Consider the following 27,818-nt stretch of genomic DNA (forward strand, 5'->3'; position numbering starts at 1 on the left):
TGATTGGGTCTAATTCTACGGATTAATTCTATTTCCTTTCTTGCGTATTGGTGTGCCTTCTGCAAGTCTCCAGTCTAGGTATTGAAATTTCGATAAGCGAGAGATTGTATATGATTGCTAACTATGGACTATTGTATCAGCATACGCTGAAAGGAACCTGACTGATCTACAATCTGGACTGGAGGCCTTGCTTTTATTAAGTGATTTAAATTTCTTCGCTACACCGAGGGCATATACTATGTAAGCTACTCGTGTTGGCAGTTGTTTCTTGGTTCGAATTCTGGAATTCTGGAAGTAACGCATTTCTAGACAGGAAGGGGGTAATGTTATGAAATTGTTACAACACACAGAAAGACTTTCAGTCGGTGAGCACCTCGTACAAATACCGGCTGCTGACGCTGAGCATAAATAAATGTAATGGAATGTGGCAAATTAATGCAGTGATCCGATATAGTTTGACAAGGCGTTCAGCAGTTAGCTCCTGGAATCAGCCACAACTTTCAAGTATGTAGGAGTATCTGTTGGAGAGATTTAATCTGGAACGAGAATACTGCCTGAGAAAAAAAGTGAAACACCCGAAACACCTGATCAGATGTCAGTGTAGGTTCGCACACGTACACACCATCGGTGGATGTGCAAATGATTAGAACTACAGTTCTCTATGGCAGGTGGAACGGTAATGAAAATGAGCGTTTGGCGTCATTGGCCGGGAGGCCCCTTGCGGGGCAAAAAATGGTTCAAATGGCTCTGAGCACTATGGGACATAACTTCTAAGGTCATCAGTCCCTTAGAACAACTTAAACCTAACTAACCTAAGGACATCACACACATCCATGCCCGAGGCAGGATTCGAACCTGCGACCGTAGCGGTCGCGCGGTTCCAGACTGTTGCGCCTAGAACCGCTCGGCCACCCCGACCTTGCGGGGGAGGTCTGGCCGCCTTGGTGCAGGTCTTTGACGCCACATTGTGCGACCTGCGCGCCAGATGGGGATGAAATGATGATGAAGATAACACAACACCCAGTCCCTGAGCGGAGAAAATCCACGACCCAGCCACGAATCGAACCCGGGCCCGTAGGACGGCAATCCGTCATGCTGACAGCTATCGGGGCGGGCAGGTGGAACGCTCAGTGTGCATTCCTGTTGCTCGTGTTTAATGTTTGTTACCAGGCCTGGTAGGGTATATAATGGGTGTGAACAGCGTCAGATATTGAGCAATCACTGTGGGGACACGCAGATGCCGCATATTCGCGTGAGACAGCGCCATCAGCACCCCACAGTTAAAGTGGCCTCGTTGTGGGTCTTAATTAGTCCAACTGGTCGAATTGTGGAACCTCCAGATGTGGAAATTAAATGACACAATTCCAGAGATTTTACTGGTCTCATATAGGTATGACTTAATGTATACAGATTGAAGCATTGTGTCGACGATGAACTGCGGTTCTGCACTTAGACGGACGACTGTCGTTGGCGAGTATGGTGTCGACCTGAGGAGTGGTCTCATTCTTCCAGCATTTTGGACAGGAACAATGTTTTTACTCCTATCATCTTGATGTGCGGAGCCATCGGGTATGACTTCGCGTCACACCTGATAATGATTGAGAGAACTTTCCCGAGACAACAGTATTTCAAGGACACAGTGCGTCCTCATGTAGCACCTCTTACATGACAGCTTCGTTGTGCTGTCTTTCAACAGAACAATGCTTGTCCATATATGGCAAATGTCTGCAGGAACTGTCTACGTGGTATTTAAGTACTCCTGTGGCCAGCAAGATGCCTAGATATGCCCCTGATAGAAGAAATGTGGCGACAGTACTCCCAACGGCGTCCTCCGCGCGAGGAAACCTGTAGATCCGTAAGTTTTGTTCTCCACGCATGTCTAGAGCAATATTCCATTGGATAATACGTCCGCGTGTTGTAAGAAACGCGTGATCTGTCGAAGGAACTGCGTTCGTTTAACGTAAACGTCACATAAATAGTGCGAATTGGAATTTCTGGGCGCAACCCGAGCAAGCTGTACAATATGAGTACCAATGAAAGAATCGATTTCCAATTGCAGTCTTCTGAACAAGCAGCGATCACTTCGTAAGAAATTGTAACATATGCTAGGACCGCAAACAAACTACACAAGATTAACCGAAGCGTAGACCACAGGCGTGAGGCAGATTTATGAGTAACGGAAGGTTACAATTAGTCAGAGATATTGATGCCACTTGATTCGTTTTCAGATTGATCTTGCGCTTTTAAAAGTTTCCTCCTCTCGCGAAGGCGATGGAATAGAGTCTGTGATTGAGCCAGCGTGTACACCCGTGCTGCTGGAGACGAGGTACCCATCGGAACTAAGACAGCAGCGGCGGTGCAGATGCTACCAAAAACAAAATGGATCTGCTGTCTGTTGCGTGAACGGCGCGACTTCGCTTGCCTTCCTGCTTATTTGCCATGTCTGCCGCACAACGTATCTGGAACTAGTTCGTCGCGACAGGATTGTACAGTTGTGCAATAGTAAACACATTATTACAGAGAGTCCAATTAGAAAACGCAATGATATTACTCAGGGGTCGCTCATAGTTGCTTCTATGGCACAACATTGTTCGGTCTTCTTTTTCTTTTCTTCAGCGTTTCTCTCTGCCCTGGCAGGGTCAGCTAATGATGCTTAATCGCCCATCCACCACTTGGGAACTTTTTTATTGTGAGTCTGCGAAAGGACGCTATTCCTTCGCATCTACCGTCTCTTGTCCTAAAGAGGGAATCGTATGTTCTACCTTTTTTGTAAACATTTTTTCGTTTATATTCAATTAGCACGTTTTGATGTATGGTTGTGAATGAAACATGGATCCTGTGAAGTAAAGGCATTGGCAGAAATCGGGCAGCTGAGATGAGGTTTGTTAGTAGCCTGGTTGGGAAGACACGGAGGGATAGAATCTGGAATGAGGAAATCCGAGAACAGGCTCATGGTATAAGACTACAAGACAAAATAATGTCGCAGTGGCTGAGATGGTCCGGACATAGTGAGCGATGGAATCTTCTGATTGTAGAAGTTTTATTTAGCCCAGCTCGCATGAAATACCTATGTGAACAACTAAATTCGGCAAACTGTAACTGCCATTTCCAAGTTCTTAACATATACGATATTAAAATATCGCGTCCAGAGACGTAAGTGCCTATGTATTCAGGACTAGATGACAATGCACCACACATAGAGGGACTAGATCAATGTTTGTTATGGATCTGAAGATGGTAATTAACATTTGCCGAAACTAGTCGTCGACATATGTATTTTATGCGATCGGCGCCAAATAAAACTTCTTCAACCAAAAGATTATATTTTTCAAAGAAATATTTCGTAAGTAACTGGTCTTAGTTACGAGTATTTAAACTGATAAGCAAACATTATGATCAAAGCCTACCGCCACGTTTGATGCAGCCTGGTGGCGTTGCGAGCACGTGTCGCGGTAACAAAAGTATTCGAATGGAGAGGATTCGAACGGGGGATCATCGTAGCGAAGATATGGGCTGCAAATGGGGAAATCCATTGAGACGACAGACCCTGACAAAGGGCAGATTGTTATTCGGCAGATCCTGTGATCGAGTATCTCGAAATCGGCGAAGCTGGTCGAATGTTCACGTGCTATTGTCGTGAGCATCTACGGAAAGGGGTAGAATGAAAGTGAAACACCCACTAGGCGTTAAATGGTTGGACGTCCACGACCTTTCACAGAACGTTGGGTTCGCAACCTTGTCTGCTCTGTAAATTAAGATAGATGGTGATCTGTGGCGTCTATGCCGAAAGGCATAATGTTGGTGCACGCACAAGTATTTCGGAGCACACCGTTCAACGTACGTTGTTGAACATGGAGCTCCGCAGCAGACCATCCCTACATGATAACATGTTGACGGAACGACATCGTCAGTTACTATTGCAGTGGGCACGGGACCATCGGGATTCGACCGTCGATCAATGAAAACGTGTCGGCTCTTCGTATGAATCACATTTTTGCTACACTAGGCCAATGATCGTCTCCACAAACGCTGTCGTCGAGATAAACGGCGGCCAGAAACGTGCAGCGTGCCTCGGAAGCAGACTGGTGGGAGACGTACTATGGAATGGGAGACATTCTCCAACCCTTGCATGGGACCTGTAGTAGTAATAGAAGACACGCTGATGTCTGCGAACCAGCTGCATCACTTCATACTTGATGTCTTCCCCGGCGGCGATGCCGTCTTTGAACAGTATAATTGTCCGTGTCTCGGAGCCAGAAACGCGCTGCAGTGGTTTTAGGAGCATTGCAGTGAATTGGTGTTGACGTCTCGGCGACCAGATTTTCCTGATGTAAATCTTGTGGAACCCATCTGGGTCGCTACCGGGCACCATCACCGGGTCCGCAACTCAGCGGCCCGTTATTTACGCGAATTACATAACCTGTGTGTAGACATCTAATGCCACACAGCAGCGTGGAGTGGCCGCGTGGTTTTAGGCGCCATGTCACGGATTGCGCGGCCCCTTCCGTCGGAGGTTCGAGTCCTCCCTCGGGTATGGATGTGTGAGTTGTTCTTAGCTTAAGTTAGTTTAAGTAGCGTGTAAGCCAAGGGACCGATGTCCTCAGCAGTTTGGTCCCCTAAGAATTACCACACATTTGAACATTTTTAATGCCACACACCTCCACAAACCTACCAACAAACTGCCGGATCCCTCATAAGCAGAATAAGTGGTATATTTTGTTCCAAATATCAAAAAACAAGCTATGAAGTAGGTGATCATAATGTTGTGGTCCATCAGTGTGTATTCAAATTACAAAACAACGTCAAGGACGGGCGTATGATGCCGAGGAGAAGGTCTCACACTTGTACCAAACCAGTACGATAAATCTTGACGGGTTAATATGTTTAGTCGGCTGTACACGGCCACTGTCGGTCTATCCTCAAAAGGCTGCTTTCAAAAGGAGAACGCTTCTCGAACTATAAATGTTTCTCTGCAGCCTATCTACCAATGTTAGCATCTTTGAAATATCATCTTTTTAATGTTTATTAGCTGTCGTAGTGGATTGTATTTTATTAGCTGTCGTAGTGGATTGTATCTGTACTGCAGAACGCTGTCCACAGGATACAGGTCCTCTTCGCCTAGCCTTCGGGAGTTTTTTCTTTGTTTAGCTTGAACCTAGATGAAATAGTTGTGTCAGTCTGATCACTCTCCTTTGCTTATTTACAGGTAGATGACAGCTCCAACTGGTAAACTTACCTGGTGAATCACCCGTTCTCTGAGGACAACGGAATGTCGTCGCAAGTCAATTCTACAGGTGAGTCTGTTCCCGTAACTGAACTACGTGAGTAATGGTATACTACAAGAGTGTTGAACATACGAGAGTTGCCCAGAAAGTAATAGTTCGCATTTTTTTCTTCAAAAATTCTTTATTTGAACATAATGAGAATTACACACGCGAAAGAGTGGTGTTTTATCTACACACCCTATTTTTTCACGTAATCTCCATCCCGTTCTATGGCCTTCCGCCAGCGCGAAACAAGGGCGTGTATACCCTATCGAAACCAATCCTTGTCCTGATGGTGGAGCCAGTGCTTCACTGTGTGAATCACCTCCTTACCGTCCTCAAAAAGTCTTCCATGAATGGCATCCTTTAATGGCCTAAACAAATGGAAGTCCGAGGGGGCTAGGTCAGGTGTGACAGCCGTGGATGGTCTCTCGGACCGCTGCAAATTGTGGAGCTCCGGCAAACCTTCTTCTGATGACCTCCCCCTCCGTGCCCAGCGACTATCTGTACTTCTGTCTACATCAGATGCTCCATAGACTTTGCACAAGCCATTGTGAATATTCCCCAAAGTTTCTTTCTTTTTAGTGAGAAATTCAATGACGGCACGTTGTTTGTATCGTACATCACCAACAGACGCCGTTTTGAAACGGTCCTGCAGCTACGCGATCTGTCGGAAGTAACGGAAACTGGGCGCACTCACTCAGAAGATTTCAAATAACACATACGTAACGGTTGGCATTCGTAGCATTGTTTTCGGCTGAGAAAAAATATGCGGTGCATTACAGTCTGGGCACCCCTCGTACGTAATCCTGTAGTGTTACTCACTCATATTGTAGTGTATAATGATATAAATGCAACGACAGAGTGCGACGTATTTTGTATCTATTGAACATCCACATCAAATCTCTGGATGCGGGACGTTTCAGAAAAACTGGTATGTAAATTCTCCGATAATTATATGGTTATACGAATACATTAATATAAATTTGTCAACAATAGATTGTGAGGAGCACGTTCTAATTTCAGTAACGAAGATTCATACAACATTATACCAAATGCCTTTAGCGGAAATTTCCCTCAAAGTTAGTTAGAAGAAACACTTGCGACGAAAGCAACAGACAGAACTGATCTCTGTGATTCAGAGAACGCAGAGATACAACAGAAAGAATAGTGTGCAAGAATCTGTCACTAGTACTGAATTAAAAGTTAGGAAGATAGGGAGATACGTCTACTTAAAAATTACGACAAGAAAAAGATTACGAACTATGCGCGCTGCAAATATTTACACTACTGGCCATTAAAATTGCTACACCACAAAGATTACGTGCTACAGACGCGTGTGGTCTAGCGGTTCTGGCGCTGCAGTCCGGAACCGCGGGACCGCTACGGTCGCAGGTTCGAATCCTGCCTCGGGCATGGGTGTGTGTGATGTCCTTAGGTTAGTTAGTTTTAAGTGGTTCTAAGTTCTAGGGGACTTATGACCTAAGATGTTGAGTCCCATAGTGCTCAGAGCCATTTGAACCATTTGCTACAGACGCGCAATTTAACCGACAGGAAGAAGGTGCTGTGATATGCAAATGATTAGCTTTTCAGAGCATTCACACAAGGTTGACGCCGGTGGCGACACCTACAACGTGCTGACACGTGGAAAGTTTCCAACCGATTTCTCATACACAAACAGCAGTTGACCGGCGTTGCCTCGTGAAACGTTGTTGTGATGCCTCGTGTAAGGAGGAGAAATGCGTACCATCACGTTTCTGACTTTGATAAAGGTTGGATTGTAGCCTATCGCGATTGCGATTTATCGTATCGCGACATTGCTGCTCGCATTGATCGAGATCCAATGACTGTTAGCAGAATATGGAATCGGCGGGTTCAGGACGGTAATACGGAACGCCGTGCTGGATCCCAACGGCCTCGTATCACTAGCAGTCGAGATGACAGGCATCTTATCCTCATAGCTGTAACGGATCGTGCAGCCACGTCTCGATCCCTGAGTTAACAGATGGGGACGCTTGCAAGAGAACAACCATCTGTACGAACATTTCGACGACGTTTGCAGCAGCATGGACTATCAGCTCAGAGACCATGGCTGCGGTCACCCTTGACGCTGCATCACAGACAGGAGCGCCTGCGATGGTGTACTCATGGACGAACCTGGCTGCACGAATGGCAAAACGTCATTTTTTCGGATGAATCGAGGTTCTGTTTACAGCATCACGATGGTCGCATCCGTGTTTGGCGACATCGCGGTGAACGCACATTGGAAGCGTGTATACGTCATCGCCATACTGGCGTATCACCCGGCGTCATGGTATGGAGTGCCATTGGTTGCAGGTCTCGGTCACCTCTTGTTCGCATTGACGGCACTTTGAATAGTGGACGTTACATTTCACATGTTTTACGACCCGTGGCTCTACCCTTCATTCGATCCCTGCGAAGCCCTACATTTCAGCAAGATACTGCACGACCGCATGTTGCAGGTCCTGTACAGGCCTTTCTGGATACAGAAAATGTTCGACTGCTGCCCTGGCCAGCACATTCTCCAGATCTCTCACCAACTGAAAACGTCTGGTCAATGGTGGCCGAGTAACTGGCTGGTACAATACGCCAGTCACTACTCTTGATGAACTGTGGTACCGTGTTGAAGCTGCACGGGCAGCTGTACCTGTACACGCCATCCAAGCTCTGTTTGACTCAGCGTCCAGGCGTATCTAGGCCGTTATTACGGCCAGAGGTGGTTGTTCTGGGTACTGATTTCTCAGGATCTATGCACCCAAATCGCGTGAAAATGTAATCACCTGTCAGTTCTAGTATAATGTATTTGTCCAATGAATACCCGTTCATCATCTGCATTTCTTGTTGGTGTAGCAATTTTAATGGCCAGTAGTGTAACTCTGGGAGAACTGTGTGGGGGATCTGTGTAAGTTACATACGTGTGTGCCACGGAAAATAATAAGCGATAGCAAGGACACACCAAGCTTGAATCATGGACATTCGAAAATATGTACAAAATCAGAGAGATTTATACTGCTGATTGAGAGACCAGTCCGTGTGAGGTTGAAATCTCAACGAAGTAGAAACAGACAAATGGACAACAATGACAGAAGCACTCGCCGAGTTCGAAACCGATGCAGGCGATCGACAAACGAAAGAGTCACTGGACGTAATGTAGTATTCTGCATATCTTGTCACATGAGCGTGACCACCTGCCAGAAGCCTGAATAACTACCTTTTGCAGGGCTGACGGCTGCGTGACTTGCAGGAAGGCAATCAGTGAGGTTCTGGAAGGTAGCGACAGGGATGTAGACTATGCCGATCCCGGTGCCATCTCCAGCTGCACTGGGTTTCTCGTTTGATGATCCATGCCGCGAACAGCCCGCTCGACTGGTCTCACAGATTCTCGATTGGGTTTAAATCCAGGGAACTTGGTGGCCAGAGGAGTACGGTAAGCTCATCCTGGTGGTCTTCCAACCATAGACCGTGACACATTGCATTGTCCTGTTGGGAGATGCCATCGTGCAGGTAGGGGTGGTTATGGTCCCCAGGAACAAATGCACACTATCCTTTTTTGCTTTCCAGAATGACCATATTATTCAGAGAACGCCCTTCGGCCTGTACACTTCCAACGATTGTTGGAGGGTGAATGCTTTCAGACGTTCCACGCCATACACGCCAACAGCCATGTGTCCGATGGAGCACGAAACACGATTCAACAGAGAAGGCCACTTGTCGTTGTCGCCACTCAAAGACGTCCAATTGCGGTAATGGCGTGCGAATTCCAGCCTTCGTCCCGGTTGAACAGCAGTCAGCAGGGGTGCATGAACCAGGCGCCTGCGGAGGAAGACGACACTCAGCAACGTTCGCTGAACTGTCGTTGAGGGAACACTGTTGACTGTGTATTGTTGCATCTGAGCGGTCAGTTGCTCAACAGCCGCACGCACACACATCCGCAACTGTGGTTCACCCTTGTCGTCTATGGCCCTTCGAGCACCACAGTTGCTTCGGTGCCAGTTTCGGTTAGCACCATTTTGCCACGCACGGTACACTTTAATCACGGCGGCACTCAAACACTTTACAGCCAATGGTCATGCCGTTTTGGACGTCAGATACCGTTTCCAACAACTGCTTTGTTCCCCCCCCCCCTCGGCCAACCGCCCCCCAGTACGCTTTATATACCCACCACTGCTAGTGCTGCCGCCTGCAGTTAAGAGTTAGAATGCTGGAAGATATATGAAGTAATTCAACTTTATATACTGTTATGAGTAACACTGTTTCTGCAAATACACTCCTGGAAATGGAAAAAAGAACACATTGACACCGGTGTGTCAGACCCACCATACTTGCTCCGGACACTGCGAGAGGGCTGTACAAGCAATGATCACACGAACGGCACAGCGGACACACCAGGAACCGCGGTGTTGGCCGTCGAATGGCGCTAGCTGCGCAGCATTTGTGCACCGCCGCCGTCAGTGTCAGCCAGTTTGCCGTGGCATACGGAGCTCCATCGCAGTCTTTAACACTGGTAGCATGCCGCGACAGCGTGGACGTGAACCGTATGTGCAGTTGACGGACTGAGCGAGGGCGTATAGTGGGCATGCGGGAGGCCGGGTGGACGTACCGCCGAATTGCTCAACACGTGGGGCGTGAGGTCTCCACAGTACATCGATGTTGTCGCCAGTGGTCGGCGGAAGGTGCACGTGCCCGTCGACCTGGGACCGGACCGCAGCGACGCACGGATGCACGCCAAGACCGTAGGATCCTACGCAGTGCCGTAGGGGACCGCACCGCCACTTCCCAGTAAATTAGGGACACTGTTGCTCCTGGGGTATCGGCGAGGACCATTCGCAACCGTCTCCATGAAGCTGGGCTACGGTCCCGCACACCGTTAGGCCGTCTTCCGCTCTCGCCCCAACATCGTGCAGCCCGCCTCCAGTGGTGTCGCGACAGGCGTGAATGGAGGGAGGAATGGAGACGTGTCGTCTTCAGCGATGAGAGTCGCTTCTGCCTTGGTGTCAATGATGGTCGTATGCGTGTTTGGCGCCGTGCAGGTGAGCGCCACAATCAGGACTGCATACGACCGAGGCACACAGGGCCAACACCCGGCATCATGGTGTGGGGAGCGATCTCCTACACTGGCCGTACACCACTGGTGATCGTCGAGGGGACACTGAATAGTGCACGGTACATCCAAACCGTCATCGAACCCATCGTTCTACCATTCCTAGACCGGCAAGGGAACTTGCTGTTCCAACAGGACAATGCACGTCCGCATGTATCCCGTGCCACTCAACGTGCTCTAGAAGGTGTAAGTCAACTACCCTGGCCAGCAAGATCTCCGGATCTGTCCCCCATTGAGCATGTTTGGGACTGGATGAAGCGTCGTCTCACGCGGTCTGCACGTCCAGCACGAACGCTGGTCCAACTGAGGCGCCAGGTGGAAATGGCATGGCAAGCCGTTCCACAGGACTACATCCAGCACCTCTACGATCGTCTCCATGGGAGAATAGCAGCCTGCATTGCTGCGAAAGGTGGATATACACTGTACTAGTGCCGACATTGTGCATGCTCTGTTGCCTGTGTCTATGTGCCTGTGGTTCTGTCAGTGTGATCATGTGATGTATCTGACCCCAGGAATGTGTCAATAAAGTTTCCCCTTCCTGGGACAATGAATTCACGGTGTTCTTATTTCAATTTCCAGGAGTGTATAAGTTAGACAACAAGACTTAATTTTGGGGTAACCAGGGTTAACTTCGAAAGTTTCAGCTGTTTATAGCAGTAATAATTCTGTGAATATTCCTGAATTTGTGCTACACACAAAAGGGACCTTCATTCGGTATGTGAACTTCATATGGCGTTTTCTTACATTTGCAGCGGATTGACGTTGTTTCATCTTACGCAAGAAAAATAGGAGATGGTCGACCTCGTAAGCGGGTGATTGTCGATTAACTGCTATATACGATGTTTTTTTTTTTTTTCAATGGCTACGGAATACCTAACTCTGATCCACTATTATTGACTTTTTGCTTTATTCCAGCGTACAGGCAAGGTTCTCAGTTCATCTGTAAACTGTTCAACCGATGCCGAGACGCACTTACTTGAAGGTTTTGCGCCATGCGGTTCATAAAATTAGAATCGCTGAAGGCTGCGTCTTGCACCCTGGCGGCTCACCGTCGTCGGTAACCTGCATTTGGTTGATAGGTCTTATGCAAACAAAAGTAGTTCACACCCTAAAACTATGTGAATATAATTTCACTGTTACTGGATTCTCCAGGATACATTATTCACATAAAGTAAGAAGAAAACGCAACCTATAAATATACCTTTATTGCCCCAAACGATCGCATTACACATTCGCCTCCTGCTCACTTCTCCATCCACGCACTGTCTCGCCCTTCACAATAACGTCCACCAGAGTTGTAGTTCTTGTTAATTCTGGGATTGGAGAGTATCGATGAACGGTTCACACAAGCTTTCATTTTCTTTTACAATGCCGTCGCGTCTATTGTCTTAGAGCGTCAGCTCTCATCTTCATTCAAGTAATCTGTGGGACTCCAGTTGTACATGACATAAATAAACTAAAGCCCGCGTTATTTTTTTTAAGATATCGCTAGTAATACCAACGCGAGGCACAGCAAATTCCGAATGATGATACTCCGCTTATGGCTATGCGAGTCTGTCGTCGGCCAACATGAACTGGTGACTCCCAGCGAGTAGGCCACTTGCCGCGACGCTTGTACTACGTTTCAAACATTAGATTCATGGACCACACGCCAGAGTTCCTTGCGGTGGCCGGGTAACGACCAAAAATACACTTTTATACAGGGTGAAATTAGAATTGTATTAATACCTTCAACTGATGACGGGCGTTGATATATATCAACGGGGACAGGTGAAAATTTGTGCCCCGATCGGGACTAGAACACGGGATCTCCTGCTTAAATGGCATTGCAGACGCTCTAACCATCTCTTTTTTTCATCGTTTGCGTGGTCATTGCGGACGTCACATGAGATCCGTTAAAGTTCGTCTGTTGATCCTTCCCCTCAGTTTTTTTATTACAGAGGCCAACCAGCTCTCTGACCGAACACGCTGAGCTACCGTGCCGGCGATCGATCTGAGCCACCGAGGGCACAGAGGATAGTGCGACTGCAGGGACTATCTCGCGCACGCCTCCCGCACGACCCACATTCTCACCTTGTATCCACACACTACATTCGTAGTGTCCCACCCCAACACACTCGTTACACATGCAAGACATTCTTACCAAGTCCTCTAAGAGTTCGGGGAATATGTGTGCACCTGCACAGAACAAGAAGGTCATGGCCGGTATTGCCAGAACCATATATTTATATAGGTATGCTGTCTGTTCTTTCGGACATGTCCGAAAGAACAGGCACCATATCCATATAAGTTTATACAGGGTGGTCAGAAGCAATGTGGAAAGCTTGTAAAGGTGTTGCAAGATAGGGTGTGCTGAGAAAGAATTTTTGGGAAAAGACTTCGATACGTTGCGCCGTTTCCGAGTTAATTATTATTGAAGTTAGCCAATCAGACCGCTGAACACGCAAATTCAACTGGCCCGCCAGAGACAGCGTCACCAAACGTGTTCCTCGTTCGGTTTCCTAAAACCGAACAAGAAAGCGATACAAAACTTTGGACATGGGACAGTAGCATGGATCGAACCCCAGCCAAAGCGTGAGAAGTCCCGTGACCTATCACCTACGCCATGAGAAAAACTGACACTTATTGTATATGGTGGGCCGCTTTCGTGTCCGTTGACCAATAACTGCAGTCTAGTTTCTGTACAAGCTGTAGCTAACCTTCCACAGAGAACTTTATCTCTGCAACTTTCAGAATTTCAAGGAGGGTATTCCAGTCAAAGTTGCCAAAAGATTTTTACAAACGTACAAATGGTATAAACGTAGGTTTGCCTTTGTTCAGTAGTAGAGTTCATAACATTCACACCTGCCTTCTTTGTTTATACGCACTGTACTCTTGTGGTCAAAAGCATCCGGACACCCCTATGTCATGCGGAACTGACCGCTATATGTCACGAAAGGCGTACACGCCAGTGTAAAAAGAGGCAGAGAGTATTGTGTTGTTAGAAGATAAGAGTAACAACAGAATGGCTAGGACCGGAGAGCTCAGTGTCTTCGAACGTGGAGCACTCCTTAGAGACCACCCGAGTAACAAATCCACCAGGGACAGTGGATCACTGGAATCGAATGATCTGGAGTGATGAATCACGCTATACCATGTGGAAATCCGATGGGTTTGGTGAATACCTGTAGAGCGTTACCTGGCATCGTATGTAGTGCCAACAGTGAAATACAGAGGAAGTGGTGTCACAGTGTGGGAGTACTTTGCGTGGTTAGAGTGTGATCCCGTTATTGCACTTAAGAAAACGCTAAATGTGGAAGCACATGAACAGAATTGTTGGATGTAAGGTCCGTCAGTTATGCAAAACACCGTTTTTTCTCAGTTCCCAAACATGATTCGGCACCACTGTGCCATTATCCGTGGGTTTTAGTTTTTATTTATTCTGTAATGTGAACATTATTGTTAAATGATTATAAAATTATGTGCGTCTTTAGTTCAAACAATAGATCGTTTCTTTTTGTAGATACTTTTACATTTGGTGTGCATGAATTTTCTGGATCACTCGGTGTTAATTACTGCAACCACACGATGTTGATGAGAAAGTTTTTTGCTGGGGGTTAACCTATCTTCTAGAATTTAATTTCGTTTGTTGCGATGTTTTCGCGCCTAAATTCTTTTTTACTTACGTTTTCGTGTGGCAAGCAATTCCGTTCTCCGCATCATGCTGAGGTGTTGTGATCTGCAAAGACGCACCATTTACACACAAAAGGAACACTATATAAAAGACAACACACACAGCTGAGAAGCGCACAGAAAACACATACACACGCACAAAGATAAAATGCAAAAAAAAAAAAAATTCAAATATGGCGCCGAACTGTCTGGTGAAACAAATGAACACTGACTGGTTTGGGACACACAACAAACCACAATCACATTGTGTTTTGGTGAAGTGAAAAGTGTTTACTACGTTATTTGTGGAAAATACTTGTTATAGTTACTTGTGCATCACAACACCTCAGCATGATGCTGAGAACGGAAGTGCTTGCCACACGAAAACGTAAATAAAAACGAATTTAGGCGAGAAAACATCGCGACAAACTGAATTACATTCTAGAAGATAGGTTGACTCCCAGCAAGAAAGTTTCTCATCAACATCGATTGGTTGCAGATGACAAGCTACCTGTAGTAATTGACACACAAGTGATCCATAAAATTCACGCACACCAAATGTAAAGATGTCTACAAAAAGAAACGATCTATTGTTTGAACTAAAAATGCACATAATTTTATAATCATTTAACAAAAATGTTCACATCACAGAATAAATAAAAACGAAAACCCATTGATGATGGCACAGTGGTGCCGAAACATGTTTGGGTACTGAGAAAAAACGGTGTTTTGCATAGCTGACGGACCTCACATCCAACAATTTTAACTGCAAACACGGCCAACACAATGAGCTGCAAATCAAAATGATGATCATATGAAGAGATTTTACAGCATCGTGTACTGCTTACAGTATGGTAACAGTTCGGAGACGATGATTGTATGAGTATGTCAATGCATCGTCTCACAATGAAAAGACAATAACATTCCTGAAATGGACTTGCCTGCCGATTGTTCCAATCTGAACCCATTAGAGTGTCGACTTTATTCCAGTCCCCAGAATCCAACATCGCGATCTTCTCTGGTTACGTTCGGAGAGCTCACTCAAAGTGTCTCGCAGAGCTCAAGCCATCACAAATGATGAACACATCTCGTATCAGTGCCCACTAACAGGTGACCGGATAATTGTATAAATACCTGACAACTGTAATGTGAAAGGCTGAAAAGAAAAAGTACGCGGGTCACTAGCTGTGCTGGTGAACGAGGTGTGTTGAGAGTGTTTTGGAGTGGTGCGCTGATAGCAGAGAGAAACACGGAACGGCGTCTCCTGGGCAGCCGTGTGGAAAGCGATGCCCCCAGGGCCGACTCTCCGTGATGCAACGCAGCACGTAACCACGTGGCGCAGCGGGAGGGAGGGGGGGGGGGCGACATCCGAATACCGCCAGCCAGGAATCCCCTCACTAGGTCCACCTGCGCGGTTCATGGGTGCCCTTTCAAACCAAATCGTACAAAAGGGCAAGTCCGGGCTTTTAGATATTCTATAATAAGTCTTGTCAGGTTTGAACCATTTAGTACTAGATTTACACACCAACAATAGCAGTGTGAAATCTCAAAAAAGCTTATTTATGGGAAATCATGTTTGAAGACTTGACTGGCAACTTAGTTTTCTAATAAATAAGATAAGTGATGAAAGTATTAATATTTTTACGGTCGCTATGTGTAGCTTAAGCATTCATCTAAACTTTTACTGCGAATATAATAGCCGGCCGCTGTGACCGAGCAGTCTAGGCACTTCAGTCCGGAACCGCGCTGCTGCTGCGGTCGCAGGTTCGAATCCTGCCTTGGGCATGGATGTGTGTGACCTCCTTCGGTTAGTTATGTTTAAGTAGTTCTAATTCTAGGGGACTGATGACTTCATATGTTAAGTCCTACAGTGATTAGAACCATTTGAATCATTTTGAGAATGTAATACTTTTTGAATTTACTTATGACTTCTTGTTAATCGTCAAAACAATTTGGGGTTATCACGTTCCTCCATTCTCTGTTAGGAATCTGGTCATGAGTTGTAGCTTTTTATACGTGTTAGTCAATGGAATAAGTAGATAAAAGTCAATAATTTTTGCATATAATTATGTGGTAGTAGTCCTTGCAATGCACAACTATACCTGTGAATTTATTTGTACACAATGTGGCGATTTCGAATGGCCCCTTTGCTTCGACCTTCCTCATGCCACATATACCAAGTTCCTTGTTTCATTTTCTGGTCAGTTATTGCCAAATTAGTAGAGAAGTTACTTCTGTAATTGGAAACTGAGACGTTCACTTATGTGTAGGAAGCATTACTTGTAAATAATGCGTACAGTCAATTACACTGATTTCTGGTTACCTGGTTTCAATTTATCTTTTTTGTTTTGTCTTCTAATTTCCGCGCCATTTCAGTGGCACACTGTGATGCGCCAGTTATTCGTATAACAGAATAGCTGTGTCTGCAGGAAACGCTGAACATTTACTCCCTTCTGACAATGCGCCACTCTTGTTGCGTAGTGGCCTTATTGTGGGACGACATGTGTAACTTACTTTCCGAAGTACCTATGTGATATCTTACTTTCATTCACATTTAAAGAAAGGTCCCATTCATTAACGAGTGCGAATTTTGTCCAATTCTTTCTGTATTTCGTTACGATCGTCCTGCGATGATTCTCTTCCGTACAAAAACACGAACAGTCTTATACTGTTGCTGATACTATCTGACAAGGCTTTTATGTATGCCAATAATATTAGGAGCCCTATGACGCTTCCTTGGAGCCCACCGTGCAATAATTTTTTTTAATTTATGGCTCTAATTGAGACCATTATACTTTTGTTTCTACAGAGCGTTCACTGTCCAGTGCCGGCCGCGGTGGCCGTGTAGTTCTAGGCGCTGCAGTCCGGAACCGCGCTGCTGCTACCGTCGCAGGTTCGAATCCTGCCTCAGGCATGGATGTGTGTGATGCCCTTAGGTTAGTTAGGTTTAAGTAGTCCTAAGTTCTGGGGGACTGATGACCTCCCATAGTGCTCAGAGCCATTTTGAGCCACTGTCCAGTACAGCGTTCTGAGTTTTATTGATCAAATGTTCTTCGAACCAATCACGTATTTGTAAAGATCGGATGTGTCGGAAATCTAGGAAGACAGATCCGTCTATCCACGTTGAAATGGGCCAAGCGTAACAATACTTAACGTTTTCCAATCCTATTTCTCTACTCATTGCATTCTCCCCAACTCAATTATTTTACTTGAGTAAGACTGTAAGGGATTACGGGTTAGTACGCTACTGTTTTAAAATAATAAAATGCAATAGAAGGTGACTTGACAACTTTATTTTCATTTACACTAGTTTTTGAAACTACACGTGGTGTTCATGTTTATGGTTGCTCATTCTTTTTTTTTTTTTTTGCGTGGCATTTCGTAGAACATTTTCCCGGCTAAATTCTAGGCTTCCTCTTGCATTTTTGGCAGCAGAAAACGGATTCTGCTTTCTTCTTGCTTTGGCTGTAGACCATGCAGACTTTGACGATTTTTTTTTTTTTCATTTTGCATTATGAAACGCATCTTCCCATTCAGTCTCTCCTCAGTTCAGGCAATGATCTTCCTCTGTGCTTTGAATTTGTATTTCTCACGTGGCCGACTAGCTGTCTGATAATATTTCCTTTATAGGAAAGATAAGGCTGTAGTTCTTCTTCACATCTGTTTTTCTCTCTTGAATTAAGTTCACTACAGCAACTTCAGTCAGCCAGAGGAGTAATTTTTTTTTCTCCACCTGTATGACCGATTTGTAAAACAATAGCAACCAAAGTACTGATCTGCCCTGTCCACTCCTCCCATAAGCCTAGTGTATTCCAGAATAACAATGTGTTTCAGGAACTGCAGAACCTCTTTCTCCAAATAACCAGTGATCAACTGGGTTTGAGGACCAAATAATGGACTCAAAATTGTCAGTAACCTTTTTTCGTGGAATGAAAGACACATAGTTTTCATCTTATTGTAATATGGACATAGCCGGTCGGAGTGGCCGAGCGGTTCTAGGCGCTTCAGTCTGGAAGCGCGCGACCGCTACGGTCGCAGGTTCGAATCCTGCCTCGGGCATGGATGTGTGTGTCGTCCTTAGGTTAGTTACGTTTAAGTAGTTCTACGTTCTAGGGGACTGATGACCTCAGATGTTAAGTCCCATAGTGCTCAGAGCCATTAATATGGACATAACTCACATTCAGCAAGTTTCGTCTTGTTCAGATCACATGAAATCCTTAATAGATGGCATAACTGTACTTGTTAGATAAAATTTCATTTCGTACAATTCCAGAGTAAGTTGAGGGCTTGTGTGGAACCTATCACTAAGGATGTGATAGCCTGAACCACTCGCGCAAGCTATCAATTGCTGCCCCAAATGAACCGCTATTTGGGTTGAAAAAGGAAAACCAGGACGAATTAGACTTTCTGTAGTTCTCTTACCATAATATAGAATGTGAGAAAAAACATAACTATTTTGTCAATAACACAGGCAGAAAACTCGTAAACACGCTTCGTAGACTTATTTGGTTAATAGAACTTGCATTCTTCCTTTGAATCCTGCTGTGCGCTCATCTACGACCACGTTTCTCATTGTTATATAAATTTCTTTGCATTCACTGTGAATACACTCACTAGCGTTCCTCAACTTGCTCCTTCTTGTACGTTGGCATCCCCATAACAGGTGGGACTAAAAGAAGCGTCGTATATATAATGAAAAAAAAAAACGGAGATGAGAGAAAACATCCTTGAAAAATGGAGTTCGTTATAGGTAGTCTTCTGTAAGATGGTTAAGTAATTCTGCCTTCAAATTAATGGCCGTAGATTAGATTAGATTCAGTTTTCGTTCCATAGACCAAAAAAATGAGATGATTCTCGTGCGTGTGGAACATGTCAGAAGGTACAACATAAAAACATAAAACATTTGAATATAATACTTACTATCCCGATAATTTGTCAGGAGACTGTTGAATTAGGTTTATACAATGAGGTAAACTGGAACAGCTAATATTTACAGAATTAACACGCTGTCAGAATGGAAAATTGTTATGCACTATTAATAAATTTATCATACACGAAACACCTAATCTTGACTGTTGTGACCAAGTGCTGTCAAAACTGAAATCTACAGACACATTCAGTATTACACCAAGGAAAGCCTTCAGTTCTTCTAATAAAACGTCCGTCCATGCTGCACAGTGAGCGTTTGGCAAGTGGATTGACTTTCTGTATCTTTTCTTTAGCAAACGTATTTGGCGCATTCACAATTTCACTAATAAAGTTGTCAGTGAAGACAAGTTGGGATAATTCAAGTTCGGATTTGGCCGAAGACCATGAGGAATGTGGCAACCTTGTTGCGCGACAGAAAAACGAAACTTGATGAAACCACCGCCGCCGTCGCTGTAAATCTTCCAAGTATTTGCTACGGGCTGTTTGGGTGGTGTCACTCAGGGTGTCGAAAAATAAATACTTTTCCAGTAAGTCGTGCCTACGAACCAATTTGCATTATCAAGACATATGTTCTGCATACTAATTACGAATAAACGTAGACGACACGCCATAGTTAGATTTTAACTACCTATTACAATAATGAGACTGTAATAATAACATACACAAAAATGACTTGACGAAAACTGTAACAGCACTGAGCCAAAGCATGCACTGCTATAACACAGAAACTGAGCACTGAACCAACACAACAGTCCTCCGCCATGGATTTAACCGCGCGGCCTACATAAAATAGTAATAGTGAAAATTAAGTACATACATTTTGGGTTGCCTACTTTATTAGAATTACAGTTAAAGTTCCGCAGATCTGAGCAGTTTATTTATGAATAAAGTTGACTTCTGATTCGAATTACTCTATAGAATTTCAGTATAGTTTTGGTGATTTACAAAAATTATGTCCCGCAAATATGTAACTCCAGTTGAGCAAACAATACATTACACGAAAACGTTAATTACTTTGAAATATGTTCATTCGAAAGTTACTAACATATTTTTGTTCATATTATGTACAATACTTTAAATATAACTATTGCTTTTCTGCATAAAAATTCAAAAAGTCAAGATGCTTGTGTTTGTTAACATTCAAATTATGGTGACGACCTTTAAACAGTAGTACATATTGAAATGACCAGCTAACTATACTGCAAGGTGTTTGTTTTATATAGACATTGATTTGTAGAACAGATAATTGACTGTAATGAACGCACACAATGACCAATGTGGATATCGTAATTTTCTATTGACGCTCTATCGATGTATTCTGAATATTTTGTCCCATTCTGTCACGTTACAACGTACGTTTATTGTTTGCAAGATGTCGTGTATAAATAAACCTATGTTTCAGTTTGCATCTATTTTTATTCAGTGCTAATTTCTTTATCTTTCCCTTCGTCAAACGTGCTGAATGGCTGAATGACACTCATTCAAACTCAAACCCCTTTAGTTCTCTGCTAGTCCTTCCGTTTCCACGACAATATTCGCTTAAATCTATACAAGCCCCAATAACCTGCCTCTTGTACTGTTCGAAGTTTTCCGCATACCGTAGACTTCTCTCCCCTGTTCTACGAAATACCTCCTCAGCTTCTCCAGTACACCACACAGTATATTTTTCGACGTGTGCACCTTACGTACGAGCTGACACCTGCATATTGAGGAATTTTCTCCCATACATCATTTCCTCAAACTCCGCTGTGCGAAAAATTCTTTACACAGAATCTTGACCAGCTCTCTGTTGCTTGAACGATGCAGATACTCGTAAGTTTCCATCCACGGTGATAACTTCCTTCTAGTTTTTTGATGGAAACATTTTCTGAAGTATCGAGACATCGGCATCCCGATAAAAAGGTCAGTGATAACGTGGTAGGGGAGGTACTTACATGATGCGTTCAGGTAGTGAACTGTGTAGTTTAAAATGCTTTGAAAATTTATTTTATGTGTTTTTTTTTCTGGTCATCACTCTTCTGACTTGTTTGATGCGGCCCAATTCCTCTCCTGTGCCAACCTTTTCATCTCAGGGAAGTAATTGCAAAAATGGTTCAAATGGCTCTAAGCCCTATGGCACAACATCTGAGGTCATCAGTCCCATAGAACTAGTTAAACCTAACTAGCCAAAGGACATCACACACATCCATGCTCGAGGCAGGATTCGAACCGGCGACCGTAGCAGCAGCGTGGTTCCTGACTGAAGCGCCTAGAACCGCTCGGCCATGGCGGCCGGTTTAGTAATTGCAATCTACGTCCTCCGTTCTTTGCTGGATGTATTCCAGTCCCTGCTTTCCTCTACAGTCTTTAACTCTCTACAGCTCCTTCTAGCACAGTGGAAGTTATTCCCTGATGTGAACTTATTCCCTGATGTCTTAACAGATGTCATATCATCCCACCCATCCTGTCCCTTCTTATTATCAGTGTTTTCCATTTATTCCTTTCCTCACTTATCCTGATCACTGATATCCTTTCACCCAGAATTTAATCCCTCTCATGAAGCCTTGTTTTATTCCTGTCATTGCTTTTTAGGTGCAGAGATTGAACAATAATAGCGAAAGACTGCATCCCTGTCTTACCCTCTTATTAATCCGAGCACTGCATTCTTCGTCTTCCATGATCATTGTTCCTTTTTGGTCTTGTAAATATTGCATATTACTCGTGTTTCCCTATGATTTACTTCTATTTTTGTCAGAATTTCGTACATCTTGAGCCATTTTACATTGTCCGACACTTTTGCTAGATCGAAAAATCCTACGGACGTTCCTGATTTTTCTTGCTTTCATTATCAAGCGCCACGTCCAGTTTCTTCACATTTTTTATTCCACCATTTCGCCTTGGCTTCCCTGCAGTTCCTATTATTTTCATTCGTAACTGACTTATAGTTGCTGTATTCCTGCCTGTTCCCTGAACATTTCTGTACTTTCTTCTTTCGTCGATCAGTTGAAAGACTACTTCTGTTACCTTAGGTTACTTTGCCGAGTACTCCCCTCGTAGACGGCTTCACTGTATCTACACTTTTCTGTCCAAACTGTGTGATTTCCTTTTTTAGAGATGTCCATTCCTCTTACACTCAGCTGGCTACTGTTGTATTCCTTATCGCAAAATCTTCAACCTTCAAAAACCCCAAACGTCCCCCGTCAGTCCTCACTACCCCAGTATACCACTTCTTTCCACATTGACTCTTCCAGACAATTCTCTCAAACGCAATGTGCTCACCATCACTGTGATCCTGGGTACACCTTACAGTCCAACATCTACTGTATTTATCGAATCTCTGCATGATTATGAAGTAATCCAGGTGGGTTCTTGCTATTTCTCTATGTTAGACGTGAATGGAAAGCTAAAAAAACCTGAAAAAAGAAATGCGAAGGCTCAATATGGGCTAGTAAGTCGGGAGGGGGATCAATGAAGTGAAGTGGAAAGAAGATAAGTAAGGATTTCTAATCAGAGAAATAGATGGCAATAACAACAGCAGCAGAAAATGGTGTAACGAGAGAAGCATTCGATGTGAGTAGGATAGTCGGACAGAGAGTATAAGCTGCTGTGAACAGTTCACTAATAGGATTGTTCTCATGAGAAGATCGAATATGATGTATTGATCAGTAAACCAACGCCAACAACAACAGTTTGGTTATACATGCCGAAGTCACAATCAGAACAGTGGTATTAACCGTTGCACTCTTAACGTTGCCTCTCTTTCTTTTAATTTCACCAAAAGTTCTTTTGGCTATACTGAGAAAGTACATGAGAATTATTAAATAGGTAATTGAAAATGCAAATGGAGATGGTAATCTAACAATCATGGGAGACTGGAACGCTACGAAATTGCCTTCCTGATTATATCGTCTGAACAGCTTATGGCGCTGGTAAGGAAACTAAAATTTTTAAAGAAAGAATTAAACAGACGGTAAAGAAAAATAGTTTTGAGTCATCATTCTTCTTGTTTGATGTAGCCCGCCACCCAATTTCTCTCTTGTGCCAAGCAGTTCATCTCAGACTATTACTCTACGGCTCTCTCTAGTACTAAGGAAGTTATTTCATCATTCTCTTCATCTTGTTCCTTATTCTTGTCAATGTTTTCCACACGTTCCTTTCTTCGCTGGTTGTGCGGAAAACCTCCTCACTCCTTACTATGTCAATACCTAATTTTCAACATCCTTGTATAGTACAGCATCTAAAACACTTCGATTCTCTTCTTTTCCAGTTTTCCCATGTCCATGATTCACTACCAAGCAATGCTGTGATGCAAACATATATTTTCAGAAATTTCTTCATCAAATTAAGGCCTATCATTGACATTAGTACACTTCTCTTGGCCATGAATGTCATTTTTGCCATTGCTTTTTATGTCTTTCTTGCTCCGTCCGTCACGGACATTTTGCTGCCTAGGTAGCAGAATTCCTTAACTTCATCAGCTTCGTGATCACCAATTCTGATTTTAGTTTCTTGCCGTTCTCATCTATGCTACTCCTCAATACTTTCGTCTTTCTTCGTTTTTCTCTCAGTCCACACTCTGTAGTCATTATACTGTTCAGTCCATCCAACAGATCCTCTGATTTGCCTTAATTTTCTCTGAGGATAGTAACGTCCTTTCACTCTGATTTTCTACTCCACTCTCGAATCTCTTATTTCCGTCGTTACTCCATCATTGTACAGATTAAACAGTAGCGGTGAGATACCTGTCTCACACCGTTTATAATACGAGCACTTCGGCTTTGGTCTGCCATTCGTTATGTACAAGACCCAAGAGGGAACAATGTATTACCCGTCTTTTCCTATAGCTTGCTCTTACTTTTCTCACGATTTCAAATATCCCGAACCATTTTACGCCGAAAGCTCATTGAGTTTCGGCAAATTCTATGAATGTGTCCTTGTTCTTCAACGCAACGTTAGACCTTCATCTCTGATGCTTTTACTTTCCCTATAGCCAATTCAATATTCATCTAACAATTCTCAACTGTCTTTTCCAGTTTTCTGTATATTGTTCGTGTCCGTAGTTTGGATGCAGGAGATATTAAACTCATTGTGTGGTAGTTCTCAAACTTATCTGCCCTTGGTATTTTCGAGACTGTGTGTATGGTATTTTACCGAAAATGTGATGGTATGTCTCGAGTCTCATATATTCTACAGACCATCTAGATTCATCATTTGGTTTCCGCGTTTCTCAATAGTTTTAGAAATTCCGAATGAATGTCGTCTGTCTCTTCTCAGTTATTTAATCGTAAGTTTTCCACGCCTCAGTTAAACTACGGTTCTAACACATGATCGTCTACAGCATCCATATTCCCTACCATTTCTTTTCCTGCCACTTCGTAACACCGCCCTTCTCCTTGTAGAGGACTTCGCTGTAATCTTTGCACCTATCCGCTCTCTCCTCTGCGTTTAACAGTGGTATTAACCGTTGCACTCTTAACGTTGCCTCTCTTTCTTTTAATTTCACCAAAAGTTGTTTTGCCTTTACTGTACGCTGAATCAGTCCCTCCGGCAATCATTTCTTTTTCGAGTCTTCACATTTTTCTTACAGCCCTTTAACCTCGGCTTCCATACATTTACTATTTCTTTCATTCCTAAATAACTTGTGTTCGCTGCATTCGTGTCTTTCTCTATACGTTTATGTACTCCGTTCTGTTGCCCATCAGATGAAGTATATCTTCCGTTCCAATGTTTCTTCGTCGTTGCTCGTTACTTTCTCTGTACCTATGTTTGTTCAGCGTATTCGATTACCGTTTCTAGGAATGTTCACTCCTCTTCAACTGAACTTCCTACTGTGGTTTTATCTACTGTGGCAACTACAAGAGTTGGTGCGTTTGCATTGTGCATGTCAGCACCTGGTCTGCTTCGAAAGCACGCACTGCGCCAGTGGAGCGATTGATTGTCAACTCAGATTATCATGGGCATATGATGTCCACTGCACTTCATGACCTAAGCGATACCACAGGAACCTGGATGTCATTGTTGATAAAACAAAAGCTACGTGCTCTTCCGTACTGGTGGCAATGATCGGCGAACGACTCCACATACAGCAGCAGTAGTGGTAGCGGATCAGACGACAGCGGCACAGGCGAAGGCGGAAAAGGACTAAGTATATAGGTACCATAGTGTCACGAAAACAAATGTTCAGTAGGCAGTAATTGTAAGAGAAATTTAGAGATAGAGGATGGCACACGCTATCGTGTAAAGCAACCTAATTTACCGTAGGATCACGCCATCCTAGGGCGAGAGGCTCAAAGTATTTCTGAGGTCTACGCCAGCCAGTCGTAGTAGATAGGGTGGTGGTTACCCAGGAGCGAGAGGCTCAGTGTCTTTAGTATGGGACTGAGCGTCCTCCTTCGTGTTTATTTTCTTCCTCAGACTAGTTGCAGTGAAATGCCGTCATCACCAGTGGGTTTCTTTACCCTGAAACATGCAAACATCAGCAACGTCACAAAATTTTACGAAAAACGGTGTTACCTGTGTGCTGTTTGGTTCCAGATACTGTATCGCGTGAATAGTTTTATGAAACAGTTGTGCTTTAGAGTCATTTCTCATAATTTCTATTTTTGTTGCCATATTTTCAGCATACAGCATGTCATCTGTAAGGTATGAGCGGCTGTAATTAGTAATACTACTACTGGAATAGTGCTGTGAATACTATTTTTCTGGGTGCTAGATTGTAACATAATAATGTCACGTACTCATATTTGTTCATTTGCTTTTTTGTTGCCGTAAAAATGTAGAAATATGTAACATTATCACCTTGTTATAAATTCAAAACATTACGCCACCTGTTGTTGAGGAGCGCCGCGAGAAGTACAGTATATAAATATCAAAAGAAGATTTTGAAAGGTTTAGCGAGAGGTCTGACAACTTCGTTTCTGTTCCTTTCTGAGGTATCTGTGAGTGATGGGGAAGTTATAATGCGTTTGTGTGTGTGTGTGTGTGTTTGTGTGTGTGTGTGTTATTTCTGTTTTGACGCTTCTAAGTCCACATTCTCACATTTGTAAATAACATCCGATTATTCCTTACGGGGGAACGCTGTATGCCGAAGAAACAGCAAAAAAAAATAGAAATTATAAGAAAAGACGGTAAAGTGCAACGGCTTTATAAAACCATTCACACGATGCAGCATCTGGGATCAGCAGGACACATGTAATACGTTTTTCGTCATGTTTTGTAACGTTGTTGATTTTTGCTTGTTTCAGAATAAGGAAGCCCACTGATGAAGGTGGTATTTCGCTGAAACTAGTTTGGGGAAGATAATAAACAGAACTGTTTTGCATCAAGGCGGACCCAAAATCCCATGTTGTTTTACGCAGATAGGAACCAACAGAAGCTTTCTCAAGCTACAATGATTCTCACTGTCCTTCTGAGCTACCATAAATCTAAACTCCTTCCTGTGTTCCTATTTCCTATTTTCCTAACATCTTATTTTCCAGTTTTGTAAATACATAATTTGTTAATTTTAAGCTCTTCCGTTTCCTTATTAGTTTTAAGATTACAAGCATTTGAATCTGCAACTTTGTAAAAAATTTTGTTAAAATAATAAGGGATCAAATAAGCTTCATATCATGAATATGTATAATTTTATGTTGTGGGAACGAGATCTGTGTTAGTCACTGGGGTCAGGTCATTTCTATACGGCAGCAAAAATAAAATAAATAATTTCAACAAAGTAAAGCAACAATTTCTGAAATGGCATGTCCGCCATCGGATGTAATTATAGTTTATTTTCCACCCTGGGCAATTTCGACAATTAAGCCATTTTGAAGCAGCAGTTGAAGCATTTGTAGGCAGAGCACAACGCTGTACACTCGCAGCACATGGGGGACCACCGTAAAACAGCCATAAGTTTTATGCTTGACAGTGGTATAATAATCGAAATTATGCAATAGTGGAAAATAAACAATAAGTACATACGGTAGACGCATTACGCTTAAACTCAGAATTAGAGGATGGAAAGACAAAATCAGGATTGCAAAAACAGCAGAATGTCTCTGAGGGTTTTCTGTTGGTGAATAAAGAAACCCTCATGCGAACACAGCTTACCTCTAATTTAATGAAATAGAATTACGTTGTAAGTACTGAGAATGACCAGTTATTTCCATTGCTTTTAAAATCTGCACAATCACGCATATAATATTTGTCGTCTGTTTTCTGACTAGACTGATGCGGCTCGCTATGAATTCCTCTCATGAGCCATCCTCTTCATCTCAGGGTAACATTTGTGCCAGACTTGTTCACTTACCTTTTGGATAGACTCTAGTCACTGTGTTACCTTACAATTTTTGTCCTCTACAAATGGTTCAAATGGCTCTGAGCACTGTGCGACTTAACTTCTGAGGTCATCAGTCGCCTAGAACTTACAACTAATTAAACCTGACTGACCTAAGGACATCACACACATCCATGCCCGAGGCAGGATTCGAACCTGCGACCGTAGCGGTTGCTCGGTTCCAGACTATAGCGCCCAGAACCGCACGGCCACTCCAGCCGGCTTGTCCTCTACAGCTCCTTCAAGTAACATGATTTTCTTAGTGTCTTAACTCTTCTATCATCCATTCATCTTGTCAGTGTATTCCATGTCTCTCCCCTCACCAATTCTGCAAAGAATAAGCTAGAACAGTGTCATTACTATTAATTTCTCCATTGGGAACGTAACCTTTTAACAGCACCTCTCTTGCACTTTTATCATTTTCACGGTGCTTCTCTACGGCATAATTTTTCAGAACCACTTGATACGGCCTAATATCTAAAGTCGTTACCAGCAGCTGGTGCGGTTTTCCATTAAATAAGGTATTGATATTTCCAATTCAAAACTACTCTTGACTGTA

The 27,818-nt window shown here is 43.6% G+C and overlaps 1 protein-coding gene across 1 annotated transcript in view; it reads left to right on the plus strand.

Moving 5' to 3' along the window:
- Window positions 1–27,818, plus strand: part of LOC126253311 (ABC transporter G family member 23-like) — a 591,420-nt gene that overhangs the window by 341,678 nt on the left and 221,924 nt on the right. Inside the window, exon 3 of the mRNA XM_049954545.1 lies at window positions 5,207–5,294. Coding sequence (XP_049810502.1) covers window positions 5,270–5,294 — 25 coding nt within the window. The 5' untranslated portion in view covers window positions 5,207–5,269. The remainder of the gene's footprint in view (window positions 1–5,206; window positions 5,295–27,818) is intronic.

The sequence above is a fragment of the Schistocerca nitens genome, chromosome 4, assembly GCF_023898315.1.
Source record: "Schistocerca nitens isolate TAMUIC-IGC-003100 chromosome 4, iqSchNite1.1, whole genome shotgun sequence".
Lineage (NCBI taxonomy): Eukaryota > Metazoa > Arthropoda > Insecta > Orthoptera > Acrididae > Schistocerca > Schistocerca nitens.